This window comes from Lonchura striata, chromosome Z, assembly GCF_046129695.1.
Source record: "Lonchura striata isolate bLonStr1 chromosome Z, bLonStr1.mat, whole genome shotgun sequence".
Lineage (NCBI taxonomy): Eukaryota > Metazoa > Chordata > Aves > Passeriformes > Estrildidae > Lonchura > Lonchura striata.
The window spans coordinates 75,056,341-75,075,098 of NC_134642.1; the positions used below are offsets into that span (position 1 = coordinate 75,056,341).

The following is an 18,758-nucleotide window of genomic DNA, read 5'->3' on the forward strand; positions in this document are numbered from 1 at the left end:
TGTTTTTCTTCCATAAGTTGGTTCTGTTATCCCTGTGCAGATGGTTTGTCCTTGAAGCCTATCCTCTCACCTCCCTTGTCCATCTCCCCAAAGATGCTCTTTGTTCCAGTACCTTCCATGTCCATCACTGTAACTCTGCCCTCCTCCTTTGTCTGTCAGTATAATCCCGTCTTTACTTCCAGATCCTTCCCTGTCAATCTTGTATCCCCCTAAGACCTAACTGGTTCATTCAAACTGTACTCTTCCCCTGTTATTCCCTATGGGTTTGAGCATTGTAATCCCTACCTTCTGCTCCTCCCCAGGTTCCTTGAAATTTGAGAAAGTCTGTAACCTCCCCTTGTACCCTCCCCTGTATATAAATTGGTGCACACCTTTGTTCTGTGTCTTTCCTTCCCTGACCCTTCTCCTGGAATAAACCTCCCTGAGAAACCATTGGAAGACCCCTCCCTGTTCTTTGTCCCGACCCTTTTGCAGATACAGCTCGTGCTCTGGGGGAGCAGCCTCACTGCTGCAGCTTTCTAGCAGCCCTGCTATACTGCCACCAGGCCAATCCAGGCAAGGGGCGGCCACTCTCGGCGTGGTCAGGGAAGGGGCTAGCTAGAAGTTGACCCAGCACTCCTGTCACTCCTGCCCTACAGGGAGAAAGCGTGTGTGGGAAATAACCATTTATTCCCTTTTCCTTCAGTAAAGATTTGTGAGAGCCCTGCTAGAGTTGCCAGTGGGTTGGCCTCTTGCAGGGCTGGGGAGAGTCCTATGGGCTGAGTCCCTTCTCTTAATGGGGTGCAAGGGTGCCCATGGCAATCGGTTGTAGCCCAGGAGAGGGGTGGAGGGGCTGAAGCTGCTGCCCTGGGCAGAGGGATCTGCCACTGTCACCACCTCCTGCCATGGCTCCTCCTGGGGCCAGTCCCACTCCACGGAGACTGGCACAGGTGGGGGGCAGCTGGGACCCCCAGGGAAAGCAGCCTCCGATGTACCAGCTTCCTCCTCCACATGACAGACTTCGGGGCCATGGACAGGAGCCCCCATCCAGGAGCTGCTGCTCTGGGAGCTGCTGGAGGTGGTGGAGCTGGCACTGGCCACAGGGCTGTTGTTGTCATCCCTGAAGGCACCAGAGCACAGCAGCCTCTGGGCCTCCTCGCTGCACTGGCCCACCATGATGCTGATGGTGCCATGCACCAGTGGAGCCGTGTGCTGCTCGAGGACAGGCTGCAGCCCCTGCACCAACACCTCGGCGTTCAGCCCCTTGAGGCACAGGTCGTGCAGGATGGAGCTCTCTGCGGCCTCAACCAGCCACCACCAGAGCCGGAATATCCCCTCCAGCCTCCGGCGCAGCCAGCGCTGCAGGGGCTCCAGCAGCTGCGGCTGTCCACGGAAAAGTCGGGCCCACACCTCGGGCAGGAGGCCACCCGGGAACTCCGGCCCTGAGGGGCCCTGCTCAGCTGGGGACAGTGTCCCCTGTGGCACAGCTGCACTGGACACCACAGGGCCATGGGGCTGTTCTCATCCAGGCAGCCGGGAGCTCTCCCTGCCCGGCCGGTGGCCACTGGCAGCTGCTCCGGGGCAGTCCCGGCTGTGTCCTGATGCTCGTCTGCGTGCTCAGAAAGCCTGACGGTCTCTATGGGTGTCCTGCAGAGTGGGCACAAGGGATTCCTGTGTGCCCACCGCTGGATGCAGCCCAGGCAGAAGCGGTGGTGACAAAGCAGTGCACAAGTCACATCCTCTCCGTGCCTGGCACCAAGGTCTGCCAGGAACAGGCTGTGCCCAGCACCAGAGAGGCCTGGCTTGATCCTCTCGGCCGTGGCCTCTCGCTCAGTAGAGTTCAGGCTGCAGCCAGAGTGGCCCTGCGAATGCCTGAATGGAAGCAGTGAGAGACACAATGTCTGTTGGAATCGTGCTCTTCCCAGCCTTCATTCTGGATTAATTGCTGAATACTATGGATGCCTTGAGGGCACTGAAGGGCTGCAGTTCAGTTCAGTTCAACAGTGATGTGGGAAATGGATTTGTAGAGACAAAGCTCAAGTTCTGGACCATGGCAAGTGAGGACCTGAGAGAGATTGTTTTACAAAGACAGAACAAGACAGAACTGATCAAAAGGCCTTTTCTTTGATGTCTCAAAAATAAATAGAAGTGAAGTAAGGGAAGTGGAAGTGGAAAAGACAGAAAAGTAAGAAATGATGCGTCAGCGGATGATAGGAGAGGTTACAGAAAGGGGGCAGTGGCAATCACCCGGATCAGCAGCCAAAGGTCTGGGGAACTATCAACGTAGGAGTGTATCCAGTAGTGTGCAGTAAAGCAAGAAATGCCCATTTTCACTGCAGTTAATTTATTAAACAAATATCTCTCAATATAATTTGACATCAGCCTTACTTCCCTAAATCTGTATAAATACATAACTTACTTCATGGGATCATTAATGATCACAGCAGCAAACAGCTGTCTGGTTACAAATGTACCATAATGCTTAAACCCCTGCATACTGGAATTCCTTTTTTGTTTGGGTTGTTTGGGGGTTTTGTTTGTTTGTTTGTTTTGGGTTTTTTATGGGTTTTCTGCTTCTTTTTGTTTTTTGTTTTTTGTTTTTTTTTTATTATTATTCAAGGAACTGAAAAGATAAATATATCTTGTGCTCTTTCATTAACTTGATCTTGAAGAATTGGCTTACCAGTGATCCTTGCATCATATTTCAACAGCTAGCAAGTCTTACACCACTTAAAATATTTTAAAAATCCCAAACAAACAAAAACCAGAAAGACTAATTATTTTACAGTCAAGCCTGACACAGTCTAACACAGTGCATAATACTACTGTTTCACTAACATCCTTTGCAGTTCTTTTTCTCTTAGAACTGGCATATTTTGTGGAACATAAGAGTGTTTACAAGAGAGAAAATGTTCTGCAAACTGAAAAGAAGTCAGCAAAAGTGACTCTAGGGAAGGTAAAATAAGAATGCCTAATTGTATTTAAACATGCAGATGTATTTTTTGCGTAAAACTGTGCTGCCTCTTAATTCTTCTTATAAAAAATACATGGGCATTTGACGTATGTTAATACAAGAAAATAATTCTTATTCCAGGGGTTATTTGTTTTGAGTAAACATTAGCCAGAAGGTATCTCTGAGGCCAATCATGAAAGCAGAATTTTTAAATATTTACAGGTTGTTATTTCAAATACAAAAATCCACAGCTAGTAATTTTTACTAGGAGAATACCTATAAAGAATACAATCTCCATGTCTAAGAGCTTGGTCAAGCACAATTCTTTGCTCATTCATATGCTGAGTGCAGACTGTGACTCAGTATTCAGCAGGGCTGCAGCAGGCAGTGCATGCCTGACCACACTCTCCTATTTTTTCACCCTTCTAATAGCATTGGAGAGTCAAAAAAGCAATGAAAAGAGAAGGGCATGTATTAAGGAATTTGTTATGCAGGATGCACTCAGGCTTCACACCATTTAGCCATACAGATGAGCCCTAACCCAACAGTTACCTCTGTGCACTGCTGTATTTACAGGATTGCAAACTGAGAGCAGAATTGAGCCGAGGAATCTTTTTTCAGAATCATGGGGCTTTTTGTCTGTAGGAAGGCAAGCTGATGCTGTTAAGAGGTAGAAACTGTTAAGAGATCTGGGTGCTTAAGTAAAGATGTGACTCTTTCAAATTAGTTATGAACTCTCATTTTTCCTTGTTGATACCAAGGATGATAAGAGGAATGCTCATCTTATTCAGCTGGCGTGTTTAATTTTCCATAACTGTGATGTGCTTTGAGGTGGCAGTACTGAATGTCACAGGAACAGCTATGAGGAACTAGCATTTTGTACTTTGATTGAAGATACATAGTCAGATACCTGAACTGAAAAACTGAAAAAAAAATTAAAGTAACCTTAGAACAGATCAATTGTTCCGCTCCAGTGTAATCTCTCAGTGCAGAATTATGCTGAAGTTAGCTTTGTAAAAGCCTTGCTGGAGGTCGCTTAAGAGCTACTTTTCAGCTAGCTACATCAGACAGTGAGTGTTTATTTTCTATTTATTTAATTGCCCATTTCAACTGAGGAGTAGTAGCTTATTCTTCTTCCAAGTACTCTCCTTCTGACCTAATGATGTTTCCGAAGCAGCAGCCTTCAGTACCGAGGCCTGTGTCAGGCCCAAGTGGATTTGGTTAAGTTTCTAGCTCGTGTCTTCAGCGTGGAGTCCAAGGACAGCAGGAAAAGCAGGGCAAGCAACACTTTACCGAGTGAGGAGGCTGAGGCCCGAGATGACCCTCGCCACAGCTCCGTTTCACACCATGCCATGAAAGCAGGTAATTCATGACGGGACAGGGAGCAGGGCCGCGTTCTGCCCGCAGCCACACGCGCAGCGCGCTCCTCGGGCAGCCGTGCCCCCCGAGCGGCGGCACAAGCGCCAATTTCCTCCCGCCGGGGCCGGCTCGGCTGCGGGCGGCTCCAGCCGGCCCCGCCCCGCCCCGGCGGCGCCCTCGGGCCGAGCGGCTGCGGCCCCGGGTCCGGGCGGTGTCGGGGCCGTGCGGGGCCGCGCGGGGCCGTGTCGGGGCCATGTCGCGACACGGGCGGGTCCCGCGGCGGCAGCCCGGCGGGGCTGCGGGGGACGGGGCTGCCGCCGCCGCGGTGCGCGCCCGGGCCGAGCCCCTCGGGGCCGCCGGCGTGGACGAGGTGGTGGCAATAGCGGCGCAGCTGGCCCTGGAGCGGTTCCGGAGCGGGGACGAGGCGGGTGCGCGGCACGGCCCGGCCCGGGGGCAGCTGCGGGTGTGGGGAGGGCGCTGGCAGCGGGTCAGGGAGGGGATCCTGCCCCTCTGCCCGGCCCTGGTGAGGCACGGCTGGGGTGCTGTGTCCATCTCTGGGCTCCCCAGCACGGAGACAGGGAGCTGATAGAGCGGGTCCGGCAGACACCACTGAGATGGAGGTCTCTCATCAGGAGAGCTGTGGGAGTTGGTCCTGTTTGGCCCAGAGGAGACTGAGAGGGGATCTCACTAATGCATATGAATATCTCCGAGATGAGTCCCAGGAAGGCGGTGCAGGCTTTTTGGTGACAGGACAAGGAGCAATGGCCATAAATTCAAAGAGAAGAAGTTCCACCTGAACATGAGGGAGAGCTTCTTTCCTTTGAGAGTGGCAGAGCACTGAAACTGCTGCCCAGGGAAAGCATTGAATTTCCCCCTCTGGACACATCCCAAACCCTAGATGTGTTCCTCTGTCACCTGCTCCAGGTGACCCTGCAGGGGGGTTGCACTGGGTGGTCTCCCTTCCAATCCTAACAATTCTGTGTTCTGTAACGTTGAGTTGTCAAGATTACTGCCTGTTGCATTGTTACTGTCTTTTCATTATTATTTATCATTCTAGAGATGGAATTTCCTTCTAGTTTCACTAGTACTGAAAGAGCATTTGTTCACCGGCTCTGTCAGTCTCTTGGACTGGTATCTAAAAGCAAAGGGTGAGTCGGGGTACAGTTTTCAGTTCTTTGGTGCAGATGATAGAATTTCAAGACTAATGATAACCTGATTGATGTTTTCAACATCCTCAACTTGCTGCAAGGAATAGTATTAGAGAAAAAAGTGTAAAAGTAGCTACAGATATGAGCATCTTTGTTCATTGCTGTATGCATGCTTGGAAAAGCTTGTGACATGCATTTTGGGACAGCATGATTTTATACTCTGTGGATTTAATGGCTCCATTAAAAAAGGTTCTCACTGTGATTTCTGTTTTTTTTCCAAAGATTTTGCTTAGCATCTCATACCCTGACAGATAAAAGTTAACCTAGAGTAGGTTCCTTTTTCCTAAAATAAGTTTTCCCTCCCCCTGACAGAAAAGGAGCCAATCGATACCTGACTGTAAGGAAGAAGGATGTGTCAGAGGCACACGCAGTCATGACTTGTGACTTGGCTCTCTGTACGAAACACGCCGTTCGGAGCCTAATTCAGCGCTTTCCCGTCACAAATAAGGAACGCGCGGAGCTCCTGCCAAGGACAGAGCGAGGAAGTGCCTGTGCTGTTGAATCTGGTACGTTCAGCATGTGTTCTGATTTGGACTTGTCCATCGACACCACTCGAAACCACCTGCAACCCAGTGACAAAACAAACCTCTTCCTGCTCTGTCCCCTCTGGTGTCCTAACAGACACCTTCAAACAAATGCATTAATTTTCCTTACTTTTAAGGTCTTTTATAACTGGTGCTGTGAGGAATTTGGGAAGTCATATCATGCACATTGAGATGTCCACCTTGTGTTGTGTTAATTTAGAATCTTTGAGCCAGTTCCAGCCAAATCTTTTTGGAAGCACATTTTGAAATGTGGCTTCACAGAAGTAACTATGAGGTGGGGTTGAAGAGTCAGTGTTACTGTGATGCCATAAGAATGCCTATATTAGAAAATGAGGTTGTCTGTTCTGCTTATAGAAATTAATGTGCTTGATAAATCAAAAATTTCAGTTTTTACTTCTTCATCTCTACAAAATAGATTTGGTCCTTAAGAGACTACTGTCCAGACTTCTTGATTTCTTGAATATGGAAGAGTTCACGGAAAGACAAACTTTGGTCGAAATGTTGGGTTTTTTTTTAAAAGCAAGGTTTTCATCTAGATTATTGCTTTAGCAGCTACAAGTGGAAGAGTTGCACTGTGTTTCTGTGTGCAGAGATGGGTGTAGTGAACAGAAAACATTTGTACCAGTATGCCTTGTTTAATTGCATGGTTTTGATACGTGGTGTCTCTTCTTGACGTGCTTTCTTTGCTGTTATTTCCAATTGTTTTAGTTGTTTAATAGGATTGTTATATGAACCAGAGGGAAGCTGTAATAAAAGTGCTGAAATGCAATGTCTTAGGAATGTAAGGGATAAGTTAATGAACAGTCTAATATTTGCCTTTCTCTGCATCTCAAGAATGTATTTTTAGTTCTCCTGATCTCTTAGTCTGTTTGTCTTGGTACAACAGAGCTTGAAATTTAGAATATGAATCTGTTAATGGCATTACATATGTATAACTGAGTTTACAGCAAACTTTTCATTCTGCCAGAGAATAATTCTCAAGGAATTACAGAGTAGCACTTGCAATGATGGATGTGAAGTAGCTCCCTCAGAAGATGTGCCTGTTTTTTGGCTACTTATGCACTGCTTTCTAACACATCGCACTGCTGCGTGGGGGCCAGGGCTCTTGATACAGCATGCTTGCATTGGTATGATTTCAGGCAAACGTGTGGAATAGCTTAAAGGTTTAACTCTGTCAGTGTGTATTTCTAGGGGGAACTGCAGGTGTGAAATGTGGGCGCAGATACAAAGGCCACCAAAATACGCCAGGCTGATATTCTCTGGTTTAGTTTGTTTCTCCTTTTGCTCTTTGTAGGCTTTTTTGACTTGGAGCAATGCTCTGGAAGAGTCTGGTTTTCTTCAAAATACCTATGAAAGTAATAACTGTTTTGAAAAATATCTATTGCAAGCACTGCAGGACATGCTATAAATATGACATCTAAATGTGTGATGGGTTTGTCACTTTACCCACAGGGATGCATAAAAAGCCAGCAATGTTAATTTTTAAGTACAATTTTTGAGCAGTGTTTTTGTGACCTTCCTCTGTGTCTGCATAAATGTCTTGGTTAGACAAGACAGGAGTCTGTGAAAGAGGGCAAAGCCTCCTGTGCAATGGAGAACGGCAAACCCCCCTCTCTCTGAATTACGAGGATCTTTAAATTAAAAGGCTCTCAGGCAAAGATATGGGAGTGGGAGTAACAATTCTTTACTAGGAGAAAACTAGACAACAATTTAAAAAGGAAAATGCAATCGGTACAAACAAAACTAGTGAAAGAAAAAGTCTAGAACCTGAGGAATGCCAGTATCAGGTTTTGCTGGGACAATTGCTTTCCCTTGCAATAGTTGATGAGTTGCAGCTGAAGTGGTGATCTTTAGAAGGGTATAATTTTCCTCTGAAGATCTGGTGGCAGTGGGGGCCGGTCTTCCTCTGCGCCGGGGTTGCCTCTGAGCTCCGCTGCCGTCGCCTCTGCGCGCGCCGGCTGCTTCGCTGCGAGTGCCGCCGAAGAGAGAGAGAGCGAGAGCTGCTTTTCTGGGAATCCCGCGCAGAGAGAGAGAGCTGCTTCTCTCGGAGTCCCGCGAAGAAGAGGGAGAGCTGCTTCTCTCGGAATCCCGCGAAGAGAGAGTGAGAGAGCTGCTTCTCTCGGAGTCCCGCGAAGGAGAGTGAGAGCTGCTTCCCCCCTCTGGGTGGGACCCCTCACGGCGTTACATTTTTTCAGCCTTTCATTGAATCAGTCAAAGGTGTATACACAAACCATTGTCTCTGAGAGAGATAACAAAAAACCTGTCCAACCGGTTCGCCTTCGACAGATGGCAAATGGAATACAAGCTTATCTTACAACCCAGGACATTATCCACCCCTTATTCTATTTCTATCTGCACACCATGAAATCTTACACCCAGTTCTCTCTTAAGACTAAGTTTCCCTGTGGTACACAGCGGGTCTCCCCATCTTCCTGCATTACCCACCAAGTGTAACCAGGTCCTTGAGCAAAGACAATCCCACGAATGGGTTGGTCTTTGCCTGAGGTGGGATTAATCCAAACAGTTTTCCCTAAAATACCTTTCATATGTACTACAGGGACCTTATCTCCATCTACTGCGTGTAAGGGTTCTGACTGAGCAGGGCCAGCTCGATTGACAGACCCCCGGGTGTTGACCATCCAGGTTGCTTTTGCCAGGTTAATTTCCCAGTTTCTAAATGTTCCCCCACCGAGTGCCTTCAGGGTAGTCTTAAGGAGTCCGTTGCACCGTTCAACTTTGCCGGCAGCTGGAGCATGATAGGGAATATGATATATCCATTCGATACCATGTTCTCTGGCCCAGGTGTTGATAAGGCTGTTCTTGAAATGGGTGCCGTTGTCAGACTCAATTCTCTCAGGGGTGCCGTGTCTCCACAGGACTTGTTTTTCCAAGCCTAAGATGGTGTTCCGGGCAGTGGCATGAGGTACAGGGAAAGTCTCCAGCCATCCAGTGGTGGCTTCCACCATGGTCAGCACGTAGCGCTTGCCTTGGCGTGTCTGGGGCAGTGTGATGTAGTCAATCTGCCAGGCTTCCCCATACTTGTACTTGGACCACCGCCCACCATACCATAGGGGCTTCACCCTCTTGGCCTGTTTGATGGCAGCACACGTCTCACAGTCATGGATAACCTGGGAAACACTGTCCATGGTTAGATCCACCCCTCGGTCTCGTGCCCACTTGTAGGTGGCATCTCTGCCCTGATGACCTGAGGCATCATGAGCCCATCGAGCCAGGAACAACTCCCCCTTATGGTGCCAATCTAAGTCTATCTTTGACACCTCTATTTTTGCTGCTTGATCTACTTGTTCGTTGTTCCGGTGCTCCTCATTAGCCCGACTTTTGGGGACATGGGCATCTACATGACGGACTTTCACCGTCAGCTTTTCCACCCGAGAGGCAATGTTTTTCCATATATCAGCAGCCCAGATTGGCTTTCCTCTACGTTGCTAGTTGGCCTTCCTCCACCTTTCTAGCCAGCCCCACAGAGCATTGGCTACCATCCATGAATCAGTATAAAGGTAGAGCTTTGGCCACTTTTCCCTTTCAGCAATGTCCAGAGCCAGCTGAACGGCCTTGAGTTCAGCGAGTTGGCTCGATCCACTTTCTCTTTCGGTAGCTTGTGCAACTTGGCGTGTGGGGCTCCATACGGCTGCTTTCCACTTCCGGTTCATCCCTACGATGCGACAGGAACCGTCAGTGAAAAGAGCGTAGCAGGTCTCTTCTGCTGGTAGTTGGTTGTATGGTGGAGTTTTTTCAGCCCTTGCCACTTGTACTTGCTCCTCATCATCAGTGAGACCAAAGTTTTCACCTTCTGGCCAGTTCGTAATTATCTCCAAAATCCCAGGGCGATTCAGGTTTCCAATACGGGCGCGTTGAGTGATGAGGGCAATCCATTTGCTCCATGTGGCGTCAGTGGCATGGTGGGTAGTAGGAACCTTTCCTTTAAACATCCACCCCAGCACCGGTAGTCGGGGTGCCAGGAGGAGTTGTGTTTCTGTGCCAATTACTTCCGAGGCTGCTTGAACTCCTTCAAAGGCAGCCAAGATTTCCTTCTCTGTGGGAGTGTAGTTGGCTTCAGACCCTCTGTAACTTCGGCTCCAGAATCCCAGTGGTCGGCCTCGAGTCTCCCCAGGCACTTTCTGCCAAAGGCTCCAAGACAACCCATGGTTTCCGGCTGCAGAGTAGAGCACATTCTTGACCTCTGGTCCCGTTCTGACTGGGCCAAGGGCTACAGCATGAGCGATCTCCTGCTTGATCTGGGTGAAGGCTTGTTGCTGCTCAGGGCCCCAGTGGAAATCATTCTTCTTTCGGGTAACCAGATAAAGAGGGCTCACAATCTGGCTATACTCAGGAATGTGCATTCTCCAGAAACCTATGGCACCCAGGAAAGCTTGTGTTTCCTTTTTGCTGGTTGGTGGGGACATAGCTGTGATCTTGTTGATGACTTCAGTGGGAATCTGGCGCCGTCCATCTTGCCATTTCACTCCCAGGAACTGGATTTCTCGGGCAGGTCCCTTGACTTTGCTCTTCTTGACGGCAAAGCCAGCTTCTAGTAGTATCTGGATGATCCTCTCACCTTTCTCAAACACTTCTGCCGCTGTGCTCCCCCACACAATGATGTCATCAATGTATTGCAGGTGTTCTGGAGCCTCACCCTTTTCTAGTGCAGCCTGGATCAGTCCATGGCAGATGGTGGGGCTGTGTTTCCACCCCTGGGGCAGTCGGTTCCAGGTGTATTGCACGCCCCTCCAGGTGAAAGCAAACTGAGGCCTGCATTCTGCTGCCAGAGGAATGGAGAAAAACGCATTAGCAATATCAATGGTGGCATACCACTTTGCTGCCTTGGACTCCAGCTCGTACTGGAGTTCCAGCATGTCCGGCACAGCAGCGCTCAGCGGTGGAGTCACTTCATTTAAGCCACGATAGTCCACAGTCAATCTCCATTCTTTGTCAGATTTGCGCACAGGCCAGATGGGGCTGTTGAAGGGTGAGTGGGTTTTGCTGACCACCCCTTGGCTCTCCAGCTCCCGAATCATTTTGTGGATGGGGATCACGGCATCTCGATCCGTCCGATACTGCCGGCGGTGCACTGTCGAGGTCGCAATTGGCACGCGTTGTTCTTCCACCCTTAGGAGTCCTACTGCAGAGGGGTTTTCTGACAGTCCAGGCAAGGTGTTCAATTGCTTAATGTCTTCTGCCTCTACAGCGGCTATTCCAAAAGCCCACCTGAGTCCCTTTGGGTCTTTGTAATATCCGTTCCGGAGGAAGTCTATACCTAGGATACACGGAGCATCTGGGCCAGTCACTATAGGGTGTTTCTTCCACTCCTTCCCAGTCAGGCTCACCTCGGCTTCTACCAGAGTCAATTGTTGTGATCCCCCTGTCACACCAGCAATGGAAACAGGCTCTGCTCCCACATGTCCCGATGGTATCAGAGTACACTGTGCACCAGTATCAACTAAAGCATCATATTTTTGTGGCTCTGATGTGCCAGGCCATCGGATCCACACTGTCCAGAAGATCCGGTTTTCCCGTGCCTCTCTCTGGCTAGAGACAGGGCCCTTCTAACACTGGTTATCATTCCTTCCCTGGGCATACATACTAGAGGTCCCTTCAAGGGGGTCTGACAGATCGTACCCACAAGCTTGGTCACGGGAGGTTGAGGCTACCTTCACTTTGGTGGAACTCCCCCGGTTAGAGTTTCTCTCCTTGAGTTGACGGACCCGTGCTGCCAGGACAGAGGTGGGTTTCCCATCCCACCTCCCCATGTCTTCCCCATGGTCACGCAGGAAGAACCACAGATTAGCCCTTGGGGTGTACCCTCTCTCTCTAGCTGGGGATTGTTGGGTGCTGGTTCTGGGGCCTGTGACTCTCACGGGTGCTGTATTAACCTTCCTTATCTCCTCCCTCATCTCTTCTTCAAACTCCTTAATCACAGCTGAGATATGAGCCTGCATTGGGCCATTAATCATACTCTCATAATTCCTAAGTTTGTTGGCAACAGAACCTATTGTCTCCCGGTGGGTGTCAGCATTGATCGTTGCAATGAAGGTGGCGTATTGAGATGGCCCAAGATTTGCCAGACTCCACAGCATTTGTCCCGTACACCTGACCTTGTCAGGGTCATTATTGTGTCGTCCATCCCTCCCAAAGAGTACCTCCAATACTGCCACTTCTCTCAGCTGTTGGATCCCTTCCTCGAGGGTCTTCCAGCGCATTCTATGATGGTGCTCTTGCATTCTCTCTCTGTGGATAAACTTCTCCCTGACACTCATTAAGAGCCGCTCCCAGAGAGAAAGGGACCCTGGTTCCCTTACAAAAACCTGATTTATACTCGAGTCCTGGGTCAAGGGTCCCAAGTTCCTTGCCTCACCACCGTCCAGCTGCACGCCTGTACCTATAAGATCCCAAACCCGGAGTAGCCAGGTAGCATAAGCCTCACGCTCTCGTCGCACAATGTCTTTATGCAGATTGCGAAGACTTTCGTACGTCAGGGACTCGGTGATGATAGCAATCTCTGGCTCCCCTGTGGGTTGTGAGGTTCCTCCATTCCTGTCCCTATCTGCAGGGTGCTCTGCTTTCACCTTAGACTTTCTTGTTTCTACCGGGGCCACTGCTGCTGACCGTGACTGCCCTTGTGGTTCAGCTGGAACCTGGACAGTTGTAACATCTGTGGGTTCCACAGCTGTACTATTAGACTGTCCCTCCTCAAGGCAAAGGGCCGGTTTCTCACCAGCTGGGGAAATGCACTCCTTCAGCATCTCTCGTATCTCCTTAACCAGAACCCTCACCCAATCTGGGCGGTTCATTTCTGAGGTGGGCTGTGGGGCAGGGTCAGGCTCTGGAGCAGCAGCATCTCGAGTCTGTGGTGTAGGTGTGAGGGTAGTTATCCAGGTTAATCTTCCCTTATCTCTGAATGCTAAATATAACAGGACTATCAGCAACACCACCCATTGTATGGTATCATTAGCACTTAAAAAGGATCTTAACCCTTTGAGAACTGGTGGAACAGACCCAAAAAGATGGTTAAAAGGTTGAGAGAAAGTTTGCCCAGGTGCTATTTCCTCGCAGTAGGTACCGTTATTAAAGTAACCCCAAAAACATACAGTTAACGTGTGATAGCTATGAATCCATGTACCTGCCTTCCAGAGGAAATTAAAGATCCATGAATTCCTCACCCAATTAACCCAGAAGCCAAACTTGATAACAGACACCGTAGCCTTAGTCATAGGACCCATTTTTAGATAAGGGTCTGCAAATGGGAAAAGTATAGCTACGATCACATGCCACCCAAACCAAGGTAAACTAGACCACATGGTGATGCTGAAGATGTTTTTACACACAACAAAACCAAATTACTTAAGAACTGTTAATCTTTTTTCCCTCTCAATGCCCTCGGGCCTCACGTTGATGCGCCAAATTCTGTCTTGGTTAGACAAGACAGGAGTCTGTGAAAGAGGGCAAAGCCTCCTGTGCAATGGAGAACGGCAAACCCCCCTCTCTCTGAATTACGAGGATCTTTAAATTAAAAGGCTCTCAGGCAAAGATATGGGAGTGGGAGTAACAATTCTTTACTAGGAGAAAACTAGACAACAATTTAAAAAGGAAAATGCAATCGGTACAAACAAAACTAGTGAAAGAAAAAGTCTAGAACCTGAGGAATGCCAGTATCAGGTTTTGCTGGGACAATTGCTTTCCCTTGCAATAGTTGATGAGTTGCAGCTGAAGTGGTGATCTTTAGAAGGGTATAATTTTCCTCTGAAGATCTGGTGGCAGTGGGGGCCGGTCTTCCTCTGCGCCGGGGTTGCCTCTGAGCTCCGCTGCCGTCGCCTCTGCGCGCGCCGGCTGCTTCGCTGCGAGTGCCGCCGAAGAGAGAGAGAGCGAGAGCTGCTTTTCTGGGAATCCCGCGCAGAGAGAGAGAGCTGCTTCTCTCGGAGTCCCGCGAAGAAGAGGGAGAGCTGCTTCTCTCGGAATCCCGCGAAGAGAGAGTGAGAGAGCTGCTTCTCTCGGAGTCCCGCGAAGGAGAGTGAGAGCTGCTTCCCCCCTCTGGGTGGGACCCCTCACGGCGTTACATTTTTTCAGCCTTTCATTGAATCAGTCAAAGGTGTATACACAAACCATTGTCTCTGAGAGAGATAACAAAAAACCTGTCCAACCGGTTCGCCTTCGACAGATGGCAAATGGAATACAAGCTTATCTTACAACCCAGGACAATAAATGACCTTTTAACTTGTCTTCACAGAAAAGAAAGAAGTAAACAAGACAAGTGGTCGACTTAATGATGGTATCCCCCAGGTCCCAGGGAAAAGAGGGGAATCAGAGTTTGATTCCTTCAGGCAGTCACTACCAGTTCTTGAAAAACAGGAAGAAATTGTCCAAACCATAAAGGACAATAAAATTGTTTTGATTATAGGAGAGACTGGATCAGGAAAAACGACGCAGGTATGTTGCTTCAATGAAATAAAAACTATAACAGTATTTATTCTAAACTAATGCCAGTTGTGTAACATTTGTGATATGGGGTACTTTGATGCTGTTTCAAGGCTTTCCTTTTCCTGTGTGATTGAAAATGTTGTTCCAATTTATTTTGTTGCTTTTGAAACACTAAGCCTCTAGATAGGTACTAGAAGCAAAAATGATTCCTTACAATTTTCTGGTAGATACCATTTTTTCATTAAAATAATACAAAATATTGAAGGGAAAGTAGCTGTGATGTTTGTATAACCCTTTTTCTTCTAAGGCTAGTTCTGTTCTTAGTATCCAGAGTAATCTATTTTTTGTGTTAAAATGTGAGATTATCTGCAGGGCTTTGGTTTTTTTTTACAGATTTCTCTGAAGCAGGAGGGAGGCACTGTAAGGTTTTTCTTTAAAAAAAAACTAAATAGGTTATACTTAGAAATTCACTTTCTGCTGATTCAGATATGCTTGCTATGATAATTGTAATGAAAAGTCTTTTGCAATGTGCAATATTGATATGCAGTTAATGGTTTCCCTGTGCTAACAAAGCTGTGACTTTCTCAAAAAGCAAATTTGAACCACTTCTTTACAGATCCCTCAATTTATCCTTGATGACTGCTACAAGAATGGAACTCCCTGTCGTGTGTTTTGTACTCAGCCAAGACGTTTAGCAGCTGTTGAAAGAGTGGCAGCAGAAAGAAGAGAGAAGATTGGCCAGACAATTGGTTACCAGATCCGGTTAGAGAGCAGGTACCAATGGTACTTCTAAGTGTCGGTTGATCTTGTGTTGGTCTTGTGAATCTTGTGTACATTGAAACTGCAGTATGTTTGTGCTGCAGCCTCACAGATGGGATACGTTACTGCAGGTAAGGAATACGTAAGAGTGAAAAGGATGGCTTTCTTCCTGTGTTTTGCAGTTTCATGTAGAAGGCTGTCTTACAGAACTGAATCTCAGGTATTTTCTGTTGATTTCTTCTGCATGGAAATCCTTGTCTGATTTTCAGATCAAGTCTACACTTTCTTCTTTTTTTCCCCGTCCTCTCTGCTTTTAACATGTGTGGATTCAAAAGGTCTGCAAGCTTTGAAGGTAGGTGTGAAAACCAGCATGCTGTAACAAATGTTATGTAGTGAGAGTTGATAGGAGCCATAAAAGGGAAAACAGAAAAATTGGAATGTGACTGATGAAGCTGAGCATTATTTATCAGTCTAGCCTGGATTAAATGTATTCTTCTTCAGCTGCTGTGTTTAAAACATGAAGTGATGTAAAAGTAGAGGTTTCAGTATCACTTGATGAATTTGTCTGTAAAGCAGAGCATGAATGGATTGTTTGGGGTTTTTACATCTTTGCACCGTGTAGCGAAATGACATTTCAGGGAAAGGCCAGCAGTTGAGATATGAGTGACCAGAAGATGGCTAAAGGTTGTGTTGCTTGAGTGAACAAAGATAACACATAGCTGGTGAAAATGAATGCACTTGAACAATGAAGCCACAATAAGAATTCAAATATGTGTATGAAAGCTCACAAGGATATTAAGAGATTAGAAGAGCTGGTGAAGATGTGTCACAAATAAGCCGAATGATTAATATATGGAAGTACTATGCTGGCAGAAGAAGAGCAAAGTCAGGTGAAAATGGTAGAATTACTGGGAGCAGTGCAGAAAATCCAGCTTGAGAAAAATCAATACAATTACTCCAGGGAAACACTGAAAGGGGGAGATAACAATATTTTGAGCTGTGGACAAAAGAAATTTGGAGTGGAGATGTTGAGAGGTGTTTCTAGTAAGACAGAAACATAATTTTTAAGGTTTTCTCAACTGTCTTCCAGAGAAAAGCTGTAGAGTACAGTACAGAGGAACTTTTCAGCTCTTTTAGGATGGCAGTAGCAGAGGGAGTAGTGAGAATTGCTGTTTTTATTGGGACAGCTAACTGTGCCCCAGGTATGGAATTGTAACATTTCAGTATTTTCACCTCCTGAAAAACCAGAGGATCAAGCAGATGCCTCTGTGATTTAGTCAGCTGTAATGAGTTGTGTCTTCAAGGCAAGGCTTTGGGAGCTGTGGGGAGGCTTCTGTGAGGACGTGCCAGAAGCCTCTCCCGTGTGTGACAGAGCCGGTGCCAGCCAAGACAGACCTGCCTCTGGCCAAGGCTGAGCCTATCTGTGATGGTGATAGTGCCTCTGGGACAGTGGGGAATGGGGGAGGAAAACCTGCACAACAGAGGCAGCAGTTCATGAAGAGTGGTGAAAGCATGTGAGAGAAGCAGCTCTGCACACAGGAAGGTCAGTGCAGGAGGGGAGGAGATTCTCCAGGTGCCAGAGCAGCCCATGGTGCAGCCCATGGTGAGGCAGCTGTGGCCCAGCAGGCCGTGGAGGTCTGTGGTGCAGCAGGGATCCTCCTGTGAAGGATTCTGTGTTGGAGCAGGTAGATGCTTGAAGGAGACTGTGATCCTCTGGGAAGTCTGTGCTGAAACAGGCTCCTGGCAGAAGCTGCGGCCCCGGGGAGGGAGCCGCACAGAAGCAGGTTTGCTGTCAGGATTGTGACCCTGTGGGGTCCCACACTGGAGCAAACTGTTCCTGAAGCACTGCACCCTGTGGAAAAGGACCTGTGCTGCAGCAGTTCCTGGAGAACTGCAGCCCATGGGAAGGACCCATATTGGAGAAGCTCGTGGAGAGCCCACTTTCCCGTGGGAGAGAACCACATTCTCCTTATCTTTCTCTGGGGCCTGGTAGTCTTTTTGTTATGTTTCCTCTCCCTTGCCCGTGGAGAGGACAGATAGAGTGGCTTGGGTAGGCACTTGGCGTCCAGACAGGCTCATCCCACCACGTGTAGACAAGTACAAAGGCTATATCCAAGCACAGGCTGAGGAATTGGAACCTGGTTTTCCACATGGAATTTTCTAGTAAAATGAATGACGTGCAGGGTTTCTTCACAGTTTTCTTTTATTTCCTTAGTTATTAATATTGAATCTTATTCTTTCAATTAATACGTTGTCCAGAGTTTTGAGGCGCAAGCACTACAAATTGTTAGGAAATGTCTGGGAAAAGGCATAGTTTAAAAACAAGTGGTGTGCATGAATCTTTTGAGGAGAGAACTGTAATTTCTCTTCTGGTCAGCAGCTGCTTTAATTTTTGATCCATGGAAAGCTTTAAATGGTGCAAACCCCTGAGTTGTCTCTGTGATGTGATCCATAGGGTTTCTCCAAAGACGCTGGTAACATTCTGCACTAATGACATGCTCCTTGGCACGCTGATGGCAGGAGACAGCACTCTCTCCACCGTGACCCATGTTATTGTGGTGAGCATCCTGTGGTCTTTCATGTGGGGTGGAGCAATATGTATTGCTTTGGAAAATGAGGTCCTCATTTGTTTTACTGAAATTTGCTGAGCACTTTAGGTGTTTTTGTTTGGTAGAATCTGAATCAACTTCAAAGACTTTCTGAGTCCTCAGAGTAGAATGCATGTTTCATGCAGTTTGGTGTTTTTCTGTGTGTTTGCGTTTTTCCTGTAAAAATATCTTATTTTCATGCCAATGGTTAAGTGTGGAATCAGGAGGAGTGGAGAGGGACAGAAGTGTAAATATTTCTGAACTTCCATGGTCAGCAGAAAATCCTTAGGGAGGCTTACCTTGATGTGGTTCAATGTGATTGTGTCAGATTTTCTCTTACCATTTGTTTTAGCAATACAGGTTTTCAGTCCATTTGTTTGCCCAGAGTTTTCTAGATAATGTGGAGTCTAATTGCTAGCAAACTATTCAGATTGTTCATTTGTGATTATGTCAATATTCCTATGATGGAACTGAATAAGTAAAGGGAACTAGAATGTTTTTGGCAAGACTTAAGTACTGAAGATGAAAAGGTAAGTTTAGGTGCCTGCCTGTTTATCAGAGTTAAAAAAGCATGAGAATGATTTATACATTCTTGATGTCAGCCTACAAACTTTGTATTTTGACTCCTTGTTTCCTTCATTCATAATATAAATCAAAACAGAAGAATGAAAAAGATGATTAATCAGTTATGTACCTTAACTTATAGGCTTTGTGTATGACTTGTCTAAGCAATTTGTCTGTTTTTCTGATTATGTGGTGTCATACATTTTTTTAAATGCTTATCAGTGGTGAAGTGAGAATTTATTAAAATAAGATTTGTACTTTGTGGTGTTTTCTTGAAATTTGGCTTCAAATACAAAACCAGAGAGGTTTCAGATACTCACTTTAGCCTCTAAAGTTAAGGTGCTTACAGCTTCAGCATTGCAATGCACTC

General features: G+C 47.2%; 1 protein-coding gene across 1 annotated transcript in view; it reads left to right on the top strand.

Annotated features, from left to right (window-relative positions):
* Positions 1-4,544: 4,544 nt before the first annotated feature.
* LOC144248260 (3'-5' RNA helicase YTHDC2-like) overlaps positions 4,545-18,758 on the top strand; it is a 31,509-nt gene continuing 17,295 nt past the window's right edge. The window contains exons 1-6 of the mRNA XM_077790247.1: positions 4,545-4,719; positions 5,349-5,439; positions 5,812-6,005; positions 14,287-14,486; positions 15,094-15,251; positions 17,692-17,794. Of these exons, the coding sequence (XP_077646373.1) occupies positions 4,545-4,719; positions 5,349-5,439; positions 5,812-6,005; positions 14,287-14,486; positions 15,094-15,251; positions 17,692-17,794 (921 nt within the window). The remainder of the gene's footprint in view (positions 4,720-5,348; positions 5,440-5,811; positions 6,006-14,286; positions 14,487-15,093; positions 15,252-17,691; positions 17,795-18,758) is intronic.